The 19404-nt window shown below is 36.9% G+C and overlaps 2 protein-coding genes across 3 annotated transcripts; one reads left to right on the forward strand and one right to left on the reverse strand.

Moving 5' to 3' along the window:
* Positions 1-661: 661 nt before the first annotated feature.
* On the forward strand, positions 662-5434 carry LOC127882300 (cytidine deaminase-like). The gene is made up of 4 exons (XM_052430865.1): positions 662-824; positions 3114-3233; positions 3625-3736; positions 4774-5434. Exons 1-4 carry the CDS (start codon positions 806-808, stop codon positions 4958-4960), a joined length of 438 nt encoding a protein of 145 aa, XP_052286825.1. The 5' UTR covers positions 662-805; the 3' UTR covers positions 4961-5434.
* An 871-nt stretch (positions 5435-6305) lies between these two features.
* Positions 6306-18451, reverse strand: LOC127882299 (ran guanine nucleotide release factor-like). 2 transcript variants are annotated; one of them, XM_052430862.1, is made up of 7 exons: positions 18328-18344; positions 17597-17697; positions 14848-14921; positions 13489-13608; positions 12610-12708; positions 11109-11261; positions 6306-8212 (listed from the first exon to the last, which is right to left on the reverse strand). In XM_052430862.1, the coding sequence occupies exons 2-7, from the start codon at positions 17627-17629 to the stop codon at positions 8095-8097; spliced, it is 597 nt and encodes a 198-aa protein (XP_052286822.1). In that variant the 5' UTR covers positions 17630-17697; positions 18328-18344; the 3' UTR covers positions 6306-8094. The 2 variants fall into 2 exon arrangements, with proteins under 2 accessions (XP_052286822.1, XP_052286824.1); XM_052430864.1 differs by lacking the exon at positions 17597-17697 and having other exon boundaries at positions 18328-18451.
* Positions 18452-19404: the final 953 nt, after the last annotated feature.

Below are 19404 nucleotides of genomic sequence, written 5' to 3' on the forward strand. Positions count from 1 at the left end.
TTAATAGTGTGTTGAGGGCAGCCATATTGATAATAAATGCTTAAAAATTACTGTAACACCGTTTAAAAAACGCGACAGTCGACAGGCGATATTATTACAGCGATATTTGAACGGTACAAATATCGCGTTTCGCTTCGTGTATCGCCAAAATATCGAGTATTGCTTTGTGTGTCGTGAGTCGCGGTCTGAAATAAGACCGCGATACACGAGATTCGAATAATTTTGGCGATATTAAAATAATAAAATATCGTGTATCGCTTCGTACGTGTGTCGTGCAAACTATCGCTTCGTGTCGCTTCGTGTTTTGTGTGTCGCTCTTTGAACGCGAGACGCGATATTTTGCGCGATACTCAAAGCGACACACCATATTTTGCGCAATACACGAAATGACACACGATATGTTAAGTGATACATACCAAGATATACCGCCTTTTGGGCTACCTACACAAGGGCGATATTTCGTGGTACATTATCGCCCAAAATATATAGTTTCGCTTCGTGTGTCGCGCAAAATATCGTGTATCGCTTCGTGTTTCGTGTGTCGCCGTTGATGAAAGAAGGGCGAGGTTATAGATGGCACTATCCGGATTCCGTAGTTTTTTAAGAGCGAGGCTCATCAATCATATAAAGTAGGGTCTGCGCTGTGGCTTTATATCCATGGGCGCTGTAAACGGGGGTACCATGAGTAGACAACTAGACACACATGTACCGCCCCATAACACATGGTTTTAAAGATGACCTGGATTAGATAAACACGCACGAGTTTGCTTTTATAGTTGGAATTTTTTGTTTCCAAAGTTTTACAATGGAGGTTTCTACACTTGGTAAATATCAATATTGATTTATGGTCATTTGATTTTTGCTGTTAATTTTTTTAAAGACAGTTCGTTTTTATTATACAAGATTGGGAAGCGATTTTACAATGTTTATATAGTCATGAAGACTCTAGCCGCAAATAAATGCATACATGTTTTTCTGACCATGGCGTGTCAATGGTTGGACGGATTGATTTTAGTTCGATAATTAATTATTCGACTCCTTTCTTTGCAATCATTATTAAGTTTCGCAATAAAATAATTTCATTTTAAGGCTATTTCGGATGTAGAATCGAATCTACAAGAGGAATATTGTTTTGAATTTAATCTGTATTTATACATATTATTTATATATTTATAAATTTTGTAAGATATGTTTTATTGCATTGTTAATTTTTATAGTATTTTTATTGAATTTTTTTAATGTAGTTTTTGCCTCTGACAATAATTTGAGGCAATATTTAACAAAAAGGAACTTTTAATGAGTACGCAATATCGAAAAACTACATCAACATTATAGTTACACACATCAAACTTATGCTAATTCTCTTAAATGCATTAAATGACCGGATCGACGGAAGTAAAAAATGTATGTCTTTATATCGATTTATTTAGTTTCTTGAGTCGCGTTCTGGGAAAACTGGATTTAACCCATTCATGCCTATCGTCCTGAAAAAAGGACATTGCAAACAGCGTAGATCCAGATGGGACGCCGCATGATGCGGCGTCTCATCTGGGTCTGCGCTGTTTGCTTAAAGGAATTTCAGTAAGTAATATTCTAAATATAGAAATAAATATACTAGACATCCCTAATTTTGAAAATAAATTGATCCAATTTAGAAGGATGGGAGAGTCCACTGGGCATAAATGGGTTAATGTATGTGCGCAAAGTGTCATCCCATATTAGTCTGTACAGGGCGCATACGCTCATTATCAGGGACGGTCCTTTCCGCTTTATGGAATAATTCATTTCAAGGCAGTCTCTTCTAAACGAATATACAGTTTATGCGGAAAGTGACGACCCTTAATTATTATCCTGTGCGGACTGGGACAACACATAACGCACATCCAGTAAGCATAGTTTTCCCAAACCGAGGCTCCTTTACTTCCGTGTTAAACTGGGATTACGTTTGAATGATGTGCAGACGGCCTGAATATCGAATGACGTGTTCTTTGAAATGTTAAACCACAACGTCTGTTGTATTTTGGTCAATTAAGCATTATAAATTAAATTATAATTATAATTTGCTTCGTTCTGCCTTCCGTTTATGTGAATATTGCATGGAAAAACTAAGAAAGGTAAAAACATTGTCTAAGATTAACCCATTTATGCCCAGTGGACTCTCCCATCCTTCTCAATTGGATCAATTTATTTCCAAAATTAGGGGTGTCAAGTATATTTATTTCTATATTTAGAATATTTCATAAAACAATTCATTTAAGCAAATAGCGCAGACCCAGATGAGACGCCGCATTATGCGGCGTCTCATCTGGGTCTACGCTGTTTGCAATGTCCTTTTTTCAGGACGCTAGGCATGAACGGGTTAACTTGAAACATATGAAAACGTCGCATCGTTTGAAATCAAAAAAATAGGGGAAAGGCTCCTATATGAGACAAATTCGTAAGAGGATTAAAGCCCCGAGTACGGTCTAGTATTTTTGGTTTCTTCATTTGCATGTTATATATACTACACAATGTCTCCGTTGCCGGTTTAGCTTTACAGCTTTTGTTACGTAGGTTTCGACAATATAATTCAGAAATCTGATCGTGTTATGCTATATTTGCTGTGGATGTACAAAACAACATGTAGATATTTGTCTAGTACGAAAACATGATGATCTTTAATTCATGTGGACAAGCATTCTGTAGTTTTAGAAGACATTGATCGCTATGAGCTAACCATCCGACATTCCTTTACGTATTTCGACACGGTTTGTGGTTAAAGGGGCACGTTGACCGTATTCCCCCTCTATATAGGCACAATACCGGGGTATATAAAATTGTGTATTTCAACTGTTTACACTTATTCTAAACTAATTGCAACCGTTTATTTTGAGATTTTTCCACCCTGGGTGCACAAACGATTTTTTTAAGGCCAATCTTACGAAACTTCCCGGAGAAAGTCGATGAATCGATATTGAGATTAATAAAGTAGATTTCTTGGAAAAATAGCCGTCTGAAAATTGTTATGCGGGCGCGTCATATCCGACCATTTAATTTCAAGACGACGATAACCGGAACACAGTTCAAAAGCCCCAACACAGCTCCAATTGCGTTTTCACGTTCCTGTTTTGCAGACGAGAAGTTACGGGAGCTGGTTGAGGCCGCGGTGGCGGTGAAGGTGAATGCGTATTGCCCCTACAGCAACTTCCGGGTCGGCGCAGCCATCCTGTGCGCAGACGGCTCCATATATTCGGGTACTTTACAAATAAATGTATTCTAATTCATTATCATCTATCCACAACGCCCCCCCCCCCCCCCTCATATCCAGTAACTTACATTGCATTTAAAAAGGGTTACAAATATTATATCTATAAAAAAACACTGCATATGAGCATTAAAGTTTGTGCTTGTAATAAATAAGACATCTGCATGTTATGCACCTATGTATATATAACTTTAAGTGGGAAATAGCATCACGTTTAGTGTAACCGTCGTGTGTAGTGTAAGCGTCACGTGTAGTGTAACCGTCGTGTGTAGTGTAAGCGTCACGTGTTACATTTCTGTCTGGTGTAGTGAAAACGTCCCGTGACGTGTAGTGTATAAGCATAACATGTAGAGACAGTGTCACTGTGGTGAATCTTACAGGTTGCAACGTGGAGAACGCTAGCTACGGCCTCACAGTCTGTGCAGAACGCGTCGCGGTGACGAACGCTGTAACGCATGGACGCCGTGACATTCAGGCAGTAGCAGTGTCGTGGTAAGGAGTTACATTTGCTTGTTATGTTTGATTTTCGACCGTTTTCAACTGTATTTCAGTCATATTACGGCGGTAAATACCCACTCACAGAACTTAGTGCACATGTCCAAGTGGAAGTAACGGTGTAAAAAATGCATCAAGCTTCTAAATCAATCTCAATTATATTTACAGAAAGAAATTGCAAACGTGAATGACAAGACTTGTCGTATACTATACTCATGTTTTTAGTGTAGAAGTGTGAAGGGCACCCATAATAACGACTACTAGGCTGGCTCCAAGGCCAACAGCACTCAGAGAAATATGACCAATTAATACACCATATGCATTTAAACTGTATCAAGTAAGCACTGTATGTACAGGAATTGTAGGTGGAGAATGGCCGTAGAAAGGGTTTCATCACAAATCGCCATAACAAATAATGTAGCCGGGCCGGGGTTTGAACTCGCTGTACCAACTTAGCTACTCGTTCCGGTCATAACGCGCTAAACTAAATATAGACGTGCCGATCTAGAGTTGAACAAGTATTGTCTGATTAAGAATCATGTAGAATTCGTGTGCGCGCCCATGTGGAATTCGTATACGTGGCATAGGCGTGCCCATGTGGAATTCGTATACGTGGCATAGGCTTGCCCATGTGGATTTCGTATGCGTGGCATAGTCGTGCCCATCTGGAATTCGTATGCGTGACATAGGCGTGCCCACGTGGAACTTGTATGCGTAGCATAGTCGTGCTCATGTGGAATTCGTATTCGTGGTATAGGTGTGCCCATCTGATATTCGTATGCGTGTTATTTTAATTTTAACTATAGAAAGTTCTGCAACATTATACTTACATGCATTTGCGCCCACATTTTAATCATGGTACTTTGTGCTCACCTGTTAGGATAACCTACAAAATGGATTTATTACAGTACTTAAAGTAATATCCGGTTCTGTGTGCACTCGTGTTCTAAATAGTACCAATATCGTGATGCATTGAAATACTATTTTATATGTGGTACATGTACAGAATCTTATCTGCCCTAAAACCCTTTCAGCGACATTAAAGGCGACTTCAAAGGACCTTGCGGCGTGTGCCGACAGGTGCTCGCGGAGTTCAACCTCGATATGGACATGTACCTCACCAAACCGGATATGACGTACCGGAAGGTGACGCTGCGGGAGCTGCTCCCAATGGCGTTCACGCCAAAAACGCTGGAAGAGGAGCGGATTCTGACCGAGTGACGCTTGCGTTCCTTGTTAGATTGTTTAACTCATTGTTGGTTGTGTCTTTAAAGCCGTTATACAGCCACACAAACTAGTATACAACATGCGAATTTTTACGCGAATTTATTAGTTTTTACATTGGGCTCAAGTCGCTGGTATAGTGTGTATATTTAAACTGTATTTCAGTATTCGTAAGCGGCGTTACTAGTTTTGTTAGAAGAAAGTTCCTTAAACAACCTTTGACGAGCTTATAATGCTGTCTTATATGGAAGAGTTCTGGTTAATGCTCAATTTATGTCTGTTGTTTTACATTTTGAATATATTCACAATGATTACAGTTTATCTGATTTCTCTTTTGTACCTATTGATGTTGTTGAAAATAATCTAGACCGTTTATGCAAAGAAACATTTTGGATACATTAAAAACTATGATTCCTAACGGTCTAAATAATAATCTGCTTTATAACATATAGAATATAAGCATAATTCACATATACATTTGTTGTTTGCCTATTACACTGTCCTGTTACGTTTGCAATGTCTGAAGTCTAAGTATTAAACCACCATTTGCACAAAGGAGTAGTTGCAATAATCCAACTCCCAGCTATCTGATGTATGAACTCATAAAAGCAACAAGAGATGTGTTTGTCAGAAACACAATGCCCCAACTGCGCCGCTTTGAATTAAACATTTTTTATCCTTTAAAAAAATATTACTTCCCTTGTGAAAATGATCTGTACATGCCAAATGATATACAATAGAAATTATCTCCCTTGAAAGCTTGTACCTTTTCTTGGATTTTTTAAACTTTGACCTTGAAGGTTGACCTTGACCTTTCACCACTCAAAATGTGCAGCTCCACAAGATACACATGCATGCAAAATATCAAGTTGCTATCTTCAATATTGCAAAAGTTATGACCAATGTAAAAGTTTTTGGGCAGACACACAGACAGAAGGACTGACAGTTGAACTGCTATATGCAACCCTACAGGGGGCATAAAAAGTATTGCACACAGGAGATGTGATTTTTGTTTTTGCGTAAGACACAACCACATATAAAACGTATGGTGTACCAGTGAGGTAACTTCCTGTTGATGAACGCTGAGGCTAGGTTTTTAATTGACATTTTCTTCATTTTGATGGGGCGTTTTTCTTATGTTTTCTCACTACGAAAACAAGAACAACTATGGTTTTGGTTTTAAAGGCATAGGAAATCAATTTATTTTAAGTCCAGGTCTGGACATGGTCGGAAAAATGTCGGTAGCTCAATGCACTGAAGATACAAATATCAGCTAAAATTTGCGTAAAATCCAACAGAGGGGTCAAACTGCCAAGGGAATTAATTAATTAAACACAACAAATTGCATGGTAATTTTATGAAATCTATAAATTGTATTGCTCAAATCACACGCTTTAACGTATAAAAATTAATTACATGTATATAAACAAACAAATATTAAATACTTAAAACATGTACTTCAATACTTAATTATCAAGTGCTGAGCAGGCAAAATGTGCTGCGTACAACTAATATGACCATAGCACAGCAATAAAGAACACAATTAAAATCAAACGTCAGACGATATCAACATCAATCATCAATGCAAAATGAAAGGCTGGTTTGAGTGGTCATCATATTTTAATCCCTGAGAGAACATGAACCTCATTCTGGGAAAACTGGGCTTAAAGCATGTACGTAAAGTGTCAACCCAGAATAGCCTGTGCACAGGCTTATCAGGAAGGACACTTTCTGCCTACACCGGAACTTCTTTTAGAAGAGACTTCCTTTAAACAAAAACGCCAATTAAAGTGTAAAGTGTCGTCCCTGATAAGCCTGTGTAGACTGCACAGGCTAAACTGGGATGACACTTAACGCACATGAATTAAGTGCAGTTTTCCCAGAACGAGGCAAAAAATCTACTTGGCTTAATTACATTGGTTTCAAGTATTCATACAAAAAAGAGCATATTATACTATACAGGTAGTGTACGTTCTGGATATGGTTGCTACTCAACACAAAGAAACATACAAATAGAACATTATCCACAAAATTGTTAATGTTTCGGCCAGTATTCAAAAAGCTCCTTAGATAAAACGTAAATTCTGGATTTCTTTATTCTGATATTAGTTTGTGTTAAAGTATGTTTACATAAAATTGTTTAAAGCAAGTATATATAGCTACAAAATATTTTTTTCCTTGTGTAAGTCAAAAACATTGGATTTGCAATTAAACCTTGGATCTGAAATTTCATTTCCAATAAAGCTTAAGTTAAGATTTCCATAAGGAGCTGTTTGAATATAAGCCCTAAATAGTAACACAATGATGATCAATACATGTTGCAAAAAATTTAGTTGACAGCAGTTTGTAATAATACTTTATTAAGTAAATTACAAATGAAAATTGACACTTCTTAACATCTTCATGAAACTGTCCAAATTGAAGTTTGCATCTGCCTTTCTTATCAAAGTACAAATTGAGAATACTCTTTAAAAATCCTTAGCATGGGAGGTTTTAAAGATTGATTATACAATAAAACATTTTTAGCCAAAACAGGCTTTTCTTAATCAAATGTTCCAATGGGTAGTTGTCAAAAGTAATTTGGCACATGGCAAAATTCACTCTGATAAGCTGTGCAAAGCTAAATGACAAAGAAATACAACTTAAAACTTTAGGCCTTAGAAACAAACCTTCATATTGAAATCTTTGTTAAAAAGGAGGGTGGTCATATTTTGCAACACAGTGCAATAAGATGACATACCCGTTTTCCTCAACTGAAACCCAATAGACCATATCAGCAAAATATTTTGATTTGCCTTTGTAGCTTTCAAAAGACAAATTCAATGGAGTTTTTTTTAAATCTTTTTTTTTCTTGAGAATGTCACACTCCAAAGATGCCAAGGTCTTTACAACATTTTGACTCAGCTTTGAGTTTTTTCTTTTGAAAATGAGTTTGACCATCCAGCTGAATTTCGTGTTTAAAAAGTAGTTTTTTTAGTTTTGAGTCTGACTCTACCCTAAGTTTGAGAATGAATATGTGCATATTCTTATAGCTGAGATGTAAGATTGTTCATGCGCTGACAGACATTCTCCATACTCAGCTGGACCCCATAGAGAATGAGTGCTTCGATACAGTTGTTGTCATGACGATGTCATACTCCAAAGATGCCGGGATCCTGAAGTGTCAGGGTGGTGAGAGCAGTGCGGAAGTCTCCACTGTGCCAGCGCACGGTAGATGTGGCCACAGGCTGATGACTGCTGCTATCCAGGCTGTGAAAGTTAACAATAAAACACTTGAGCCACGCCATGGAAAAAGAGGGCTTAATGCCTGTGTGTTCATCGTCGTCCCAGATTAGCCTGTGCAGGCTCATCAAGGACCATGCTTTCCACCTAAACTGGATTTTCTACAACAAACTTCCTTTAGACAAAAATTCCAGGCAATCAGGTATTTTCATTCCAGATTAACCTGTGCAGACTGCACAGGCTAATCTGGGATGACATTTTGCGCACATGTATTAAGCCCTGGTTTCCCAGACTGTGAATTCAGTGCACTCATTTATTTAAGAAAATCTTTGATTTGTTGATTTAATCTCATAATTATTAAATAAAACAAGAGCTGTGTTTGTGAAACACAATGCCCCCTACTGCGCCGCTTTAAAGCCATATATTTGACCTTGAAGGATGACCTTGACCTTTCACCACTCAAAATGTGCAGCTCCATGAGATACGCATGCATGCCAAATATGGAGTTGCTATCTTCAATATCGCAAAATTTGACCTTTGACCTTGACCTTGAAGGAAGACCTTGACCTTTCACCACTCAAAATGTGCAGCTCCATGAGATACCCATGCATGCCAAATATCGAGTTGCTATCTTCATTATTGCAAAATTTTACCCTTGACCTAGAAGGATGACCTTGACCTTTTACCACTCAAAATGTGCAGCTCAATAAGATACTCATGAATGCCAAATATCGAGTTGCTATCTTCAATATTGCAAAATTTGACCTTTGACCTTGAAGCATGACCTTGACCTTCCATCAATCAAAATGTGCTGCTCCATGAGATATGCATAAATGCCAAATATTGAGTTGCTCTCTTCAATATTGCAAAATTTGACCTTGACGTTAAGGGATGACCGTGACCTTTCACCACTCAAAATGTGCAACTCCATGAGATACACACGCATGCCAAATATCAAGTTGCTATCTTCAATATTACAAAATTTGACCTTTGACTTTGAAGGATGACCTTGACCTTTCACCACTCAAAATGTGCAGCTCCATGAGATACATATGCATGCCAAATATAAAGTTGCTATCTTCAATATTGCAAAAGTTATGGAAAATGTTAAGTTTTCGGACGGACGGACGGACAGACAGACTGACTGACGAACAGACAGACGGACGGACGGACGGACAGTTTAAAAACTATATGCCACACTTCGGGGGCATAAAAAAGTTATGGCGAATGTTAAAGTGTTCGGACGGACGGACAGATGCCATATATTTGACCTTTGAGCTTCAAGGATGACATTGACCATGGCCTTTCAAAATGTGCAGCTCCATGAGATACACATGCATGCCAAATATCAAGTTGCTATCTTCAATATTGAAAAAGTGATGGCCAATGTTTAAGTTTTCCGACGGACAGACAGACGCCATATATTTGACATTTGACCTTGAAGGATGACCTTCACCTTCACTTTTCACCACTCAAAATGTACAGCTCCATGAGATACACACGCATGCCAAATATCAAGTTGCTATCTTCAATATTTCAAAAGTTATGGCCAATGTTAAAGTTTTCGGACGGACGGACCGACGCCATATATTTTACATTTGACCTTGAAGGATGACCTTGACCATCACCTTTTACCACTCAAAATGTTCAACTCCAGGAGATACACATGCATGCCAAATATCAAGTTGCTATCTTCAATACTGAAAAAGTTATGGCCAATGTTAAAGTTTTCGGACGGATGGACAGACGCCATATATTTGACATTTGACCTTAAAGGATGACCTTCACCTCACCTTTCACCACTCAAAATGTGCAGCTCCATGAGATGCACATGCATGCCAAATATCAAGTTGCTATGTTCAATATTGAAAAAGTTATGGCCAAAGTTAAAGTTTTCGGACTGACTGACAGACGCCATATATTAGACGTTTAACCTTGAAGGATGACCTTGACCTTCACCTTTCACCACTCAAAATGTGCAGCTCCATGAGATGCACATGCATGCCAAATAAGTGCTATGTTAAATATTGAAAAAGTCATGACCATTAAAAGTTTTCGGACATGACATACTGACGGACAGTTCAACTGCTATATGCCACCCTACCGGGGGCATAAAAAACAATAATGCTAAATTCATATTTATAGAAACTAAACCAAAAGCTGGTTAACCTTGATGTATATTCATATACACGCGACAAAAATATACATCACATGTTTATTTTACTTTTTTCCATGTTGAATTATTATATGAAGAAGTTTTCTGCAAAACAATGTGAAAAAGAAACATCAAATTCACTTCTTTACATCCTCCGCTACATATAATACTCCTCAAGTACCTGATGTTGATTTGATCGTTGAAGGCTATCAGGATCATATCAGTGGTGTCCATGTGCCTAACCTTATGTTGATTAGATCGTTGAAGGTTATCAGGATATCAGTGGTGTACATGTGCTTTACCTGATGTTGATTGGATCTTTGAAGATTAGCATGATGGTGTATATGTGCCTTTACAGATGTTGACTGGATTGCTGAAGGTTATCAGGATATTGGTGGTGTAAATGTGCCTTACCTGATTTTGATTGGATCATTGAAGGTTTTCAGGATATCAGCAGTGTATGTGTGCCTTACCTGATGTTGATTGGATCTTTGAAGGTTATCAGGATATCAGTGGTGTGCATGTTCCTTACCCGATGTTGATTGGATCTTTGAAGGTTATCAGGATATCGGTGGCATACATATGCCTTACCTGATGTTGATTGGATCTTTGAAGGTTATCAGGATATCAGTGGTGTGCATGTTCCTTACCCGATGTTGATTTGAACATTGAAGATTATCAGGATATCAGTGGTGTACATGTGCCTTACATGATGTTAATTGGATCGTTGAAGGTTATTATGATATCCATGGTGTACATGTGCTTTACCTGATGTTGATTGGATCGTTGAAGGTTATCAGGATATCGGTGGTATACTTGGGTACACGCAGAAGTCCCATATGGATCTCCACCGAATTTTTAGCAGCTTCGTTGAACTTGGAGATGTTCTGCTCCCCAAGAATGTACCAGCATGACTCTGCTCTGGGACAGATAATCGTGGGACATATTAAAAAAGAGAATAAAGATCTAGAAAGAAATAGTACAGTGCTGCACAATGGCATATGCCAAAAAAGCTAGAAATATTGTAGTTCATTTTATTATTATTAAAATAGACAGATATTCTAAATTACTATCCAAATACTAACAAATAAACCAGATATTCTGACTTCTGGATATGTTTTGCCACCTCTGCTTAAATTATGCTTTATTTAAATTTCAACTATAAAGTAGTGCAAATAAACAATTCTGAAAATTCTATTGGGTATTTGAAATTGACTATACATTATTTCAAACAAGGGCTGTTTGAAAAACATGCATGCCCCCCATATGGGCTGTCAGTTGTAGTGGCAGCCATTGTGTGAATACGTTTTTGGCACTGTAACCTTGACCTTTGACCTAGTGACCTGAAAATCAATAGGGGTCATCTGCGAGTCATGATCAATGTACTGATGAAGTTTCATGATCCTAGGCGTAAGCTTTCTTGAGTTATCATCCGGAAACCATTTTACTGTGTCAAGTCACCGTGACCTTTGACCTAGTGACCTGAAAGTCAATAGGGGTCATCTGCGAGTCATGATCAATGTACCTATGAAGTTTCATGATCCTAGGCGTAAGCTTTCTTGAGTTATCATCCAGAAACCATTTTTTTAAGTTGAGTCACCGTGACCTTGACCTTTGACCTATTGACCTGAAAATCACTAGGGGTCATCTGCGAGTCATTCTCAATGTACCTATGAAGTTTCATGATCCTAGGCATAAGCGTTTTTGAGTTATCATTCGGAAACCATTTTACTATTTCAGGTCACCGTGACCTTGACCTTTGACCTAGTGACCTGAAAATCGATAGGGGTCATCTGCGAGTCATGATCAATGTACCTTTGAAGTTTCATGATCCTAGGCATAAGCGTTCTTGAGTTATCATTCGGAAACCATTTTACTATTTCGGGTCACCGTGACCTTGACCTTTGACTTAGTGACCTGAAAATCAATAGGGGTCATCTGCAAGTCATGATCAATGTACCTATGAAGTTTCATGATCCTAGGCATAAGCGTTCTTGAGTTATCATCCGGAAACCATTTTAATATTTCCGGTCAGCGTGACCTTGACCTAGTGACCTCAAAATCAATAGGGGTCATCTGCCAGTCATGATCAATGTACCTGTGAAGTTTCATGATCCTAGGCCTAAGCGTTCTTGAGTTATCATCCAGAAACCATCTGGTGGACTGACGTAAAATACGGACGGACGGACATAAGGACGGACGGACGGACCGACATGCAAAACAATATACCCCCTCTTCTTCGAAGAGGGGCATAATAAAGACCACTCACTCTTGTAGACTGATGTTTTCTATTGGTATCTGCTCCAAGCGAACAATCTTTGAATCCCCAGCTGCGCCATTGGTAGTAGCAAGGTCTTCAAAGTGGGTACTTAAAACAGTAAATGGACAATTAGGAACTTATTATTTATTCCAATAGTGTTCTTTGTTTAGTTTTCTGTCTGCACTGTGCACAGGCTAATCTAAGACAGCACTTTCGGCAAGATTTTCGTTTCGAAAAAACTTCCCAAAAAAAGAAAAATACCATTAAAGTGGAAAGTATTGTCACTGTGCGGACTGCCAATGCTAACTTGGGAATTACACTTTACGCACATACATCAAGCCCCGTTTTCCCACTGTGAGACCCATATTAAATGTGTTCAGTGTGTTCACTCAATAATTGCTGCTCCTGCATTACAAAGCAAGGTTACGACGAACATTTGGGATTGCCATTTACCTTGGTACCATTGGTGCTATGGTAAGCTAAAAAGAGGTTACATTGTTTAAAAAATATTGCTCCATTTTTTTTTTCAATTTTTTTTTAATTCAGTAAAATTTCAGAGAGCAATTTATTGGTTACACTATGGGGAAACATTCATTTTTTTATTAACCTCAATTTTGGCCTCCTAAATGGCAAATAAAACAGCCCTGCCACAGACACACCACATGTTCTTACAGGCTTTTTTGTTTTTTAACGTTGTGTCACCTTCCCTATCCAGCTCTGAAAGTTAACCTTAGTAAATACAATAACATTAAAACATTTCTTATTAATCTTAAAGTATTAGAAAGTAAAAAACACCAATATCCCAATTAAAGTCAAAACAACGTTTTTTTTCTTAACAAAGGGCCTCAGCTCCATTCCCAAAATGGTGGAAAAACCCCACTGACTTACCTGATGGCGTGTTCATCCGGCTGCTGTGAGTCCACTGCCTCCATGAGCTCTATGATAATACTCTGGTCTGTGCCTGGATGAACAAACACCTCCTGGTTGTCCGGTATCTGGCGCACCACACTGTCAATGACAGGGAAAACTGTGCTTAATGCACGTGATACAAGTGGCATAGCACATTCGCCTGTGTGCTGCACAAAGACTTATCAGGGTCACCCTTTTACACCTACACTGGGTTTTTGAGAAAGAATTCCATACAAGGGGAAAGTGTCGTCCAAATGTAGCCAGTGAGGACTGCCGACATTTTCCAATGGTATTTTTCATTTAAAGGAAGTCTCTTCTTAGTGAAATTCAACTTAAGTGGAATGTCTCATCCATGATAAGCTTTCCAGACTTCACAGGCTTATCTGTGATAACACATTAGGCACATGCATTAAGGCCCCTTTTCCTAGACTGAGGCTCAATTCCGTGTGAAACAGTCGTCTACTACCAAGTCCTATTCATGATACAGATAGAATTATTAATATTAAATGTTATTTGCATGAAGACATCATAAATAGTATTGGCATGATGAGGTCATAAATATTATTGGCATGATGATGTCATAAATATTATTAGCACGATGATGTCATTGGGGTCATTATTGATTGTTTGTTAACAATAAAATAAGATAAATGTATTATTTACAGTATATTGTGGTATATTATTCTAAGAATATTCCCCTAAGCAAATTAATTGTTTGTAGAGTATGCCAATCTTGTGGCTTGCACAATTTCTTATACAGCCTCACTCAAGCCGGTTGTATATACTCTTGGAATAATGTATTAGCACAAATTGCTCTTAATATTTTATTAGTACAAGTATACATCTAGCTTACTAGATTGTAAGCCATTGGCAAGCCTGAAGACTAAAACTGGGACTGCTTCAGGGTTAAATAATAATCTTAAGATATTCTACACTGTATAAAAACAACATTTTAATTATTTTTAATGATACATGCTTTCAGAACTTAATGTGACCTGTTCACAAAATGGCAATTACAAAATATAATTGTTACAAATAATCATGTATGGAATTGATAATAATATTGCATTCGTAATACTTTTTATCGATTTAAGGAAAATATATGTAACACTAACAAGTCATTTTGCTGATAAGATATGTTAAACATATTTCCAAAAGTGCTGAATATAGAGACATTGGACTGAAAGTGAATTGAGAAATTTATTAAATACAAAATTACAGTAACTATATACATCCATCTTTCTAAATAAGTGTCAAGTATTCCAAATACATTAAAACTTCATTCAAACCGTCAAACAACTTCACTTGAAATATTTCAATAATTAATTGACATCTTACCTCATATCATTCCTAGCCTCTGGTAAGGTGACTGTGAATGCTCCACCAAACAATTGTTGTTCAGACATATTTGCCTGAAATCCAAAGGACATTAGTAACTACGGGTATTCTGATTTAAACATCCGAACTAAAGAGCTCAAATTCTAGTCTTTGACCCTACATGACACAGTTTTTAAATCAGTTGAGAAATAATTTGGAAAAATATGATCATCAAATTTCATGATGAAATGAATCTGGTGCAGAGCGTTCAAACGCTTTTTTTTAATTTGACATAGATATCAAGTTTTTAATACCATTAGACCAAGTTTCAAACTCATTTAATATATCGTGGTAAATGTTCTGACCAAGTTTCAAGAAGATTGGACAGTACATGTGGCTTCTACAGCGTTCACAATGCAAATGTTTTGACCAAGTTTCAAGAAGATAGGGCAGTACATAAATGCAAAATGCAGAGTGTTCAAAATGCAAATGTTCTGACCAAGTTTCAAGATGATTGGGCAGTACACAAGGTCACTAGAGTGTTCACAATGCAAATGTTCTGACCAAGTTTCAAGAAGATTGGGCAGTACATGTGGCCATTAGAGTGTTCACAATGCAAATGTACTGAACAAGTTTCAAGGAGATTGGGCAGTACATGTGGTCTATAGTGTTCACAATGCAAATGTTCTGACCAAGTTTGAAGAAGATTGGGCAGTACATGTGGCAATTAGAGGGTTCACAGTGCAAATGTTCTGACCAAGTTTAAAGAAGATCTGGAGTGTTCATAATGCAAATGTTCTGACCAAGTTTCATGAAGATTGGGCAGTACATGTGGCCTCTAGAGCTTTAAAAATGCAATTGTTCTGACCAAGTTTCAAGACGATTGGGCAGTACATGTGGCCTCTAGAATGTTCACAAGCTTTCCCTTTAATTTTTCACAGAGGCCTAGTTTTGGGTGACGATTGGGTCCCATGGGAATTAGTTTTAAACTTGGTCAAGATATTAATTTATTGTGGCAAAGGTTCTGCTAAAGTTTCATTTAGATTGGGCAATAACTATGGTCTACAGAGATTTTAGTTTGCAACTGTTGGTGACTAATGATGGATGAAGGACAACTAACAGCAGGCAGAAGGCCAGATAAGATATGTATTTGCGTAAAATACGCATGAAAAAAAAAGAAAAAACGTGTGACTTAAAATTTTGTTGAGTAAAAAAACTCCTGGCTAAATTCGGATTACCAATCGTGTGCAATTTCAATGCGTATTAACCGTTTATACATGCATATAAATTCATGTAAACATGACTGGTTCACGTCATTGTGCCCACACCCACACTCGGTAAAAACGTAGTACCATCTATGTATAGAATGTGGTTCTCGACCTAATTTACTCCTCAGTCAGAATGGTATCATTTAATTTTGACCCACGATAAACACAACGTTGACACAACGGGCTCTCCGCTGCATTGATCAAAATCGATATACGCTTATGGTGAACACATTTGACATAATATTCGATAAAACCCGAATCGCCCGACTTCAAGCATATAATTTTTGCTATCAGTTCATCTCTTGTGCGGCAATATGGAAAAACCTATTTCCTTTAAGCACTTTTTAAATGGCGACTGAAATACATATATAATAAACAAGTTTTGCGTGTCAAGCTTAGAAGATTTTGATCGTGGCTGTACAGTGTGCTCTAAACAGTGGCTTGCTTATAAGCCAAGAGCAAATAAAAACAGAAACACTGTTAAATAAAACAAAAGTGTTTTCTTGATTGTGTACAAGACTGCTTGTTATAGCGAGTTAACACAACATGTACAATTTATTATTAATTCTGATCCTTTGAACATAAATACTCCTTAAAATTATCGGTTATTGATATTTACTCATTAATTAAAAATTTCATGAGTGAAATACCCCTCGGCTGAAAAAATTATCTGGAGCTCTGACAGCAGGTTATCACTAAAGCTCAACATGTGGTTTTATATTTGAATAAATAATTCTGAAATATGTATATAGCCTATTGCTTCAGTAATGAACATTATTTGATTATTTTGGTCACATGTGTTGTTTTATCATATGGAAAAATGATATTTATATAAAAATAAAGCGTATTTAGACTTATTATGTTACTTTTTGTAATTTGAGTAATTATAGGAAATCATTGCAATCAAAGTAATAACATAGTGAATGACATTAATTCAGTTGTATTTTTTTATAATGAATGTCATAAAAATAAGGTCAGAATAACAGACGGTTTTCACGCCGCCAAAAAAGTGGGGACAACTTATTTAAGGCCAGTGAATCCCCTAACCACAATCAATAATTTATTATCATAACAGATCAGGGGACAAAAATATTTATAAATGGCACTCGTCCTGCAGGACAAGTGCATTAAAATTTTCACTCGTCCTGCAAACACATGCACTTGTCCTTCAATTTGTGTGAAAGAAAGATTGCAAAGGACTGATATGACTAACAATGTTTCCTAAATGACTGCTAAAATGCTGCTTACTTAGTTATTCATGCCAGCTGATCACAGAAGAAATGTTAACTTACTTTATTTATGAGGAACACAAAATAAATAAATGAAAACAAATTTGTTTTTTCTTTTTCTAATGCTTGCGTGCTTTCCATTTCGGATGGTTGAACATCGCTCCTGCCCCCTTTAAAGAACGCTCGTATGTCAGACATTTTTCAGATGAAATTCAGACTGGTTTAAAACGGTACTTCGCAGTAAAATAATTCTTTAAAAAAATCAATACTTACAGTGAATGAAGTCAGATGGTTCCCTGTCAACATGGACGCGCAAAGTTTACACCAAAAAGCCAATATTTACTCGGGACACAGTCTCGCATAACAACGCGCACCTGCTGTATGAAATTTACAATTACGATTTCCGGTTCATTCGCGTTCTACTTTCGGAATAGATATGCTTTAAGAAATGATTTTATTTAATGAAAAAGAGTCTTACTGGTCAGAAAATACATATTTTAACATCAGGTTTTTTTCACTCGTCCTGTAGGACGAGAGCTTTACGGAAATTCACTCGTCCTTTCAAGATTTCACTAGTCAATACGAGCGGACGAGTGGAATTTTTGTCCCCTGCAGATTATAAACATTTGAAAAAAGCAGCAAGTTTAAAGAACAAAGGTAAATAATTATGTTTATAGTGATTCATAGATCTAGTCATGAGTATACATAGTTGCTATGTAACAACTTTATGAAAATAACCCACCACTGAAAAAGAATATGTAGCCTCTACACTTACAAGTTCGTGCACTTAAAATTAAAACTGATAAAAGAAATGGAAAATGAAACAGACATCAACTAAATGCAATAAATACAGCTACAACAATTATAATTTACTAACTTGAAAAAAACTCGGTAACATTTGTTAACAAACTCGCAGAATCAAACCTATAAAAAGTATAAATATGAGGTCGATAATCCGAAAATGTAGATGAGACAAAAAAATTAATACAGCGAAAAAAACTCACGGAGAACACGTATCCAGACTTAACAAGTGAATGGGCAATACGAGTCTATTTAAGAAATGTACCTGTATTTCATAATTTGGTGCAACATTTGTGTTGTGATTCGTTAAACGCTTTACTTCACTTACTGTATGAGCTAAAACGCGGGTTACTTCTGTTATGCGATCTTTTTTTCGGATTAATATGCTTCCAATAGAAAAATAAAAATAAATAATAGACCGTTTGTATAATACTATAAGATTTATTGTCGTACGCATAACTTAATTTTCTAGTATTCGGACAGCACGTTACAATGTACAAATACAATTAATTAATGTAATTATTTTTTTTAAGCGCACATAAAATGCTTAAAGCATTTTTACTTTGAGACTTAAGTGATTGACAATATAAAATATAGCAACACTATAAGGCTATTAAGTAGATTACATTTAATTATATTTAATGATAGAATGTATATTTAAAAGACATAAAATAAATAAAGCACAACGTAAACGATAGTTTTTCGTTGTAGTGTTATGTTTGATGAACCGGACTTCAGTGCGCTAAGTAAAAATGTGTCAAAGGCGCTTGTCATTATGACGGCTACACACCACGCACAATTTATTGCGCAATACATTAATAACCACCTCCACATTTTGTTTGTTGTGAAAATAAATGTTGGGACAACCAACCAAGAATATCTGGTTACATAACATAGCGGTAACGTGAACAATAACAAAAACAAAGCCCCCAAAACAACGGGTTTCCAAACTCCGAAAACCCCGCGTAATACCAATTAGTAAGTATTAGTCACATTTGAATGCAGCATCGAATACAAATAAGTCTGACGAAACTGCAGTGGGACGAGACCTCTGTCACCCTTTACGTTGAATTTTATATATGTTTATTTTGTGTTTGATCATTTATTATAACCAGATATTAATTTCATGTGGCCATCATTGACGTTATAATAATAATTGTGATTGTTAAACAAACAAATATATGAGTCGTGCTCTGTGAAAACTGTGATAACTGCATGTGCGCAAATTGTCTATTGCAGTCCATACAGGCTAATCAGGGAGGGGACTTCCGCCTGTACTG

Source organism: Dreissena polymorpha, chromosome 5 (genome assembly GCF_020536995.1).
Source record: "Dreissena polymorpha isolate Duluth1 chromosome 5, UMN_Dpol_1.0, whole genome shotgun sequence".
Classification (NCBI taxonomy): Eukaryota; Metazoa; Mollusca; class Bivalvia; order Myida; family Dreissenidae; genus Dreissena; species Dreissena polymorpha.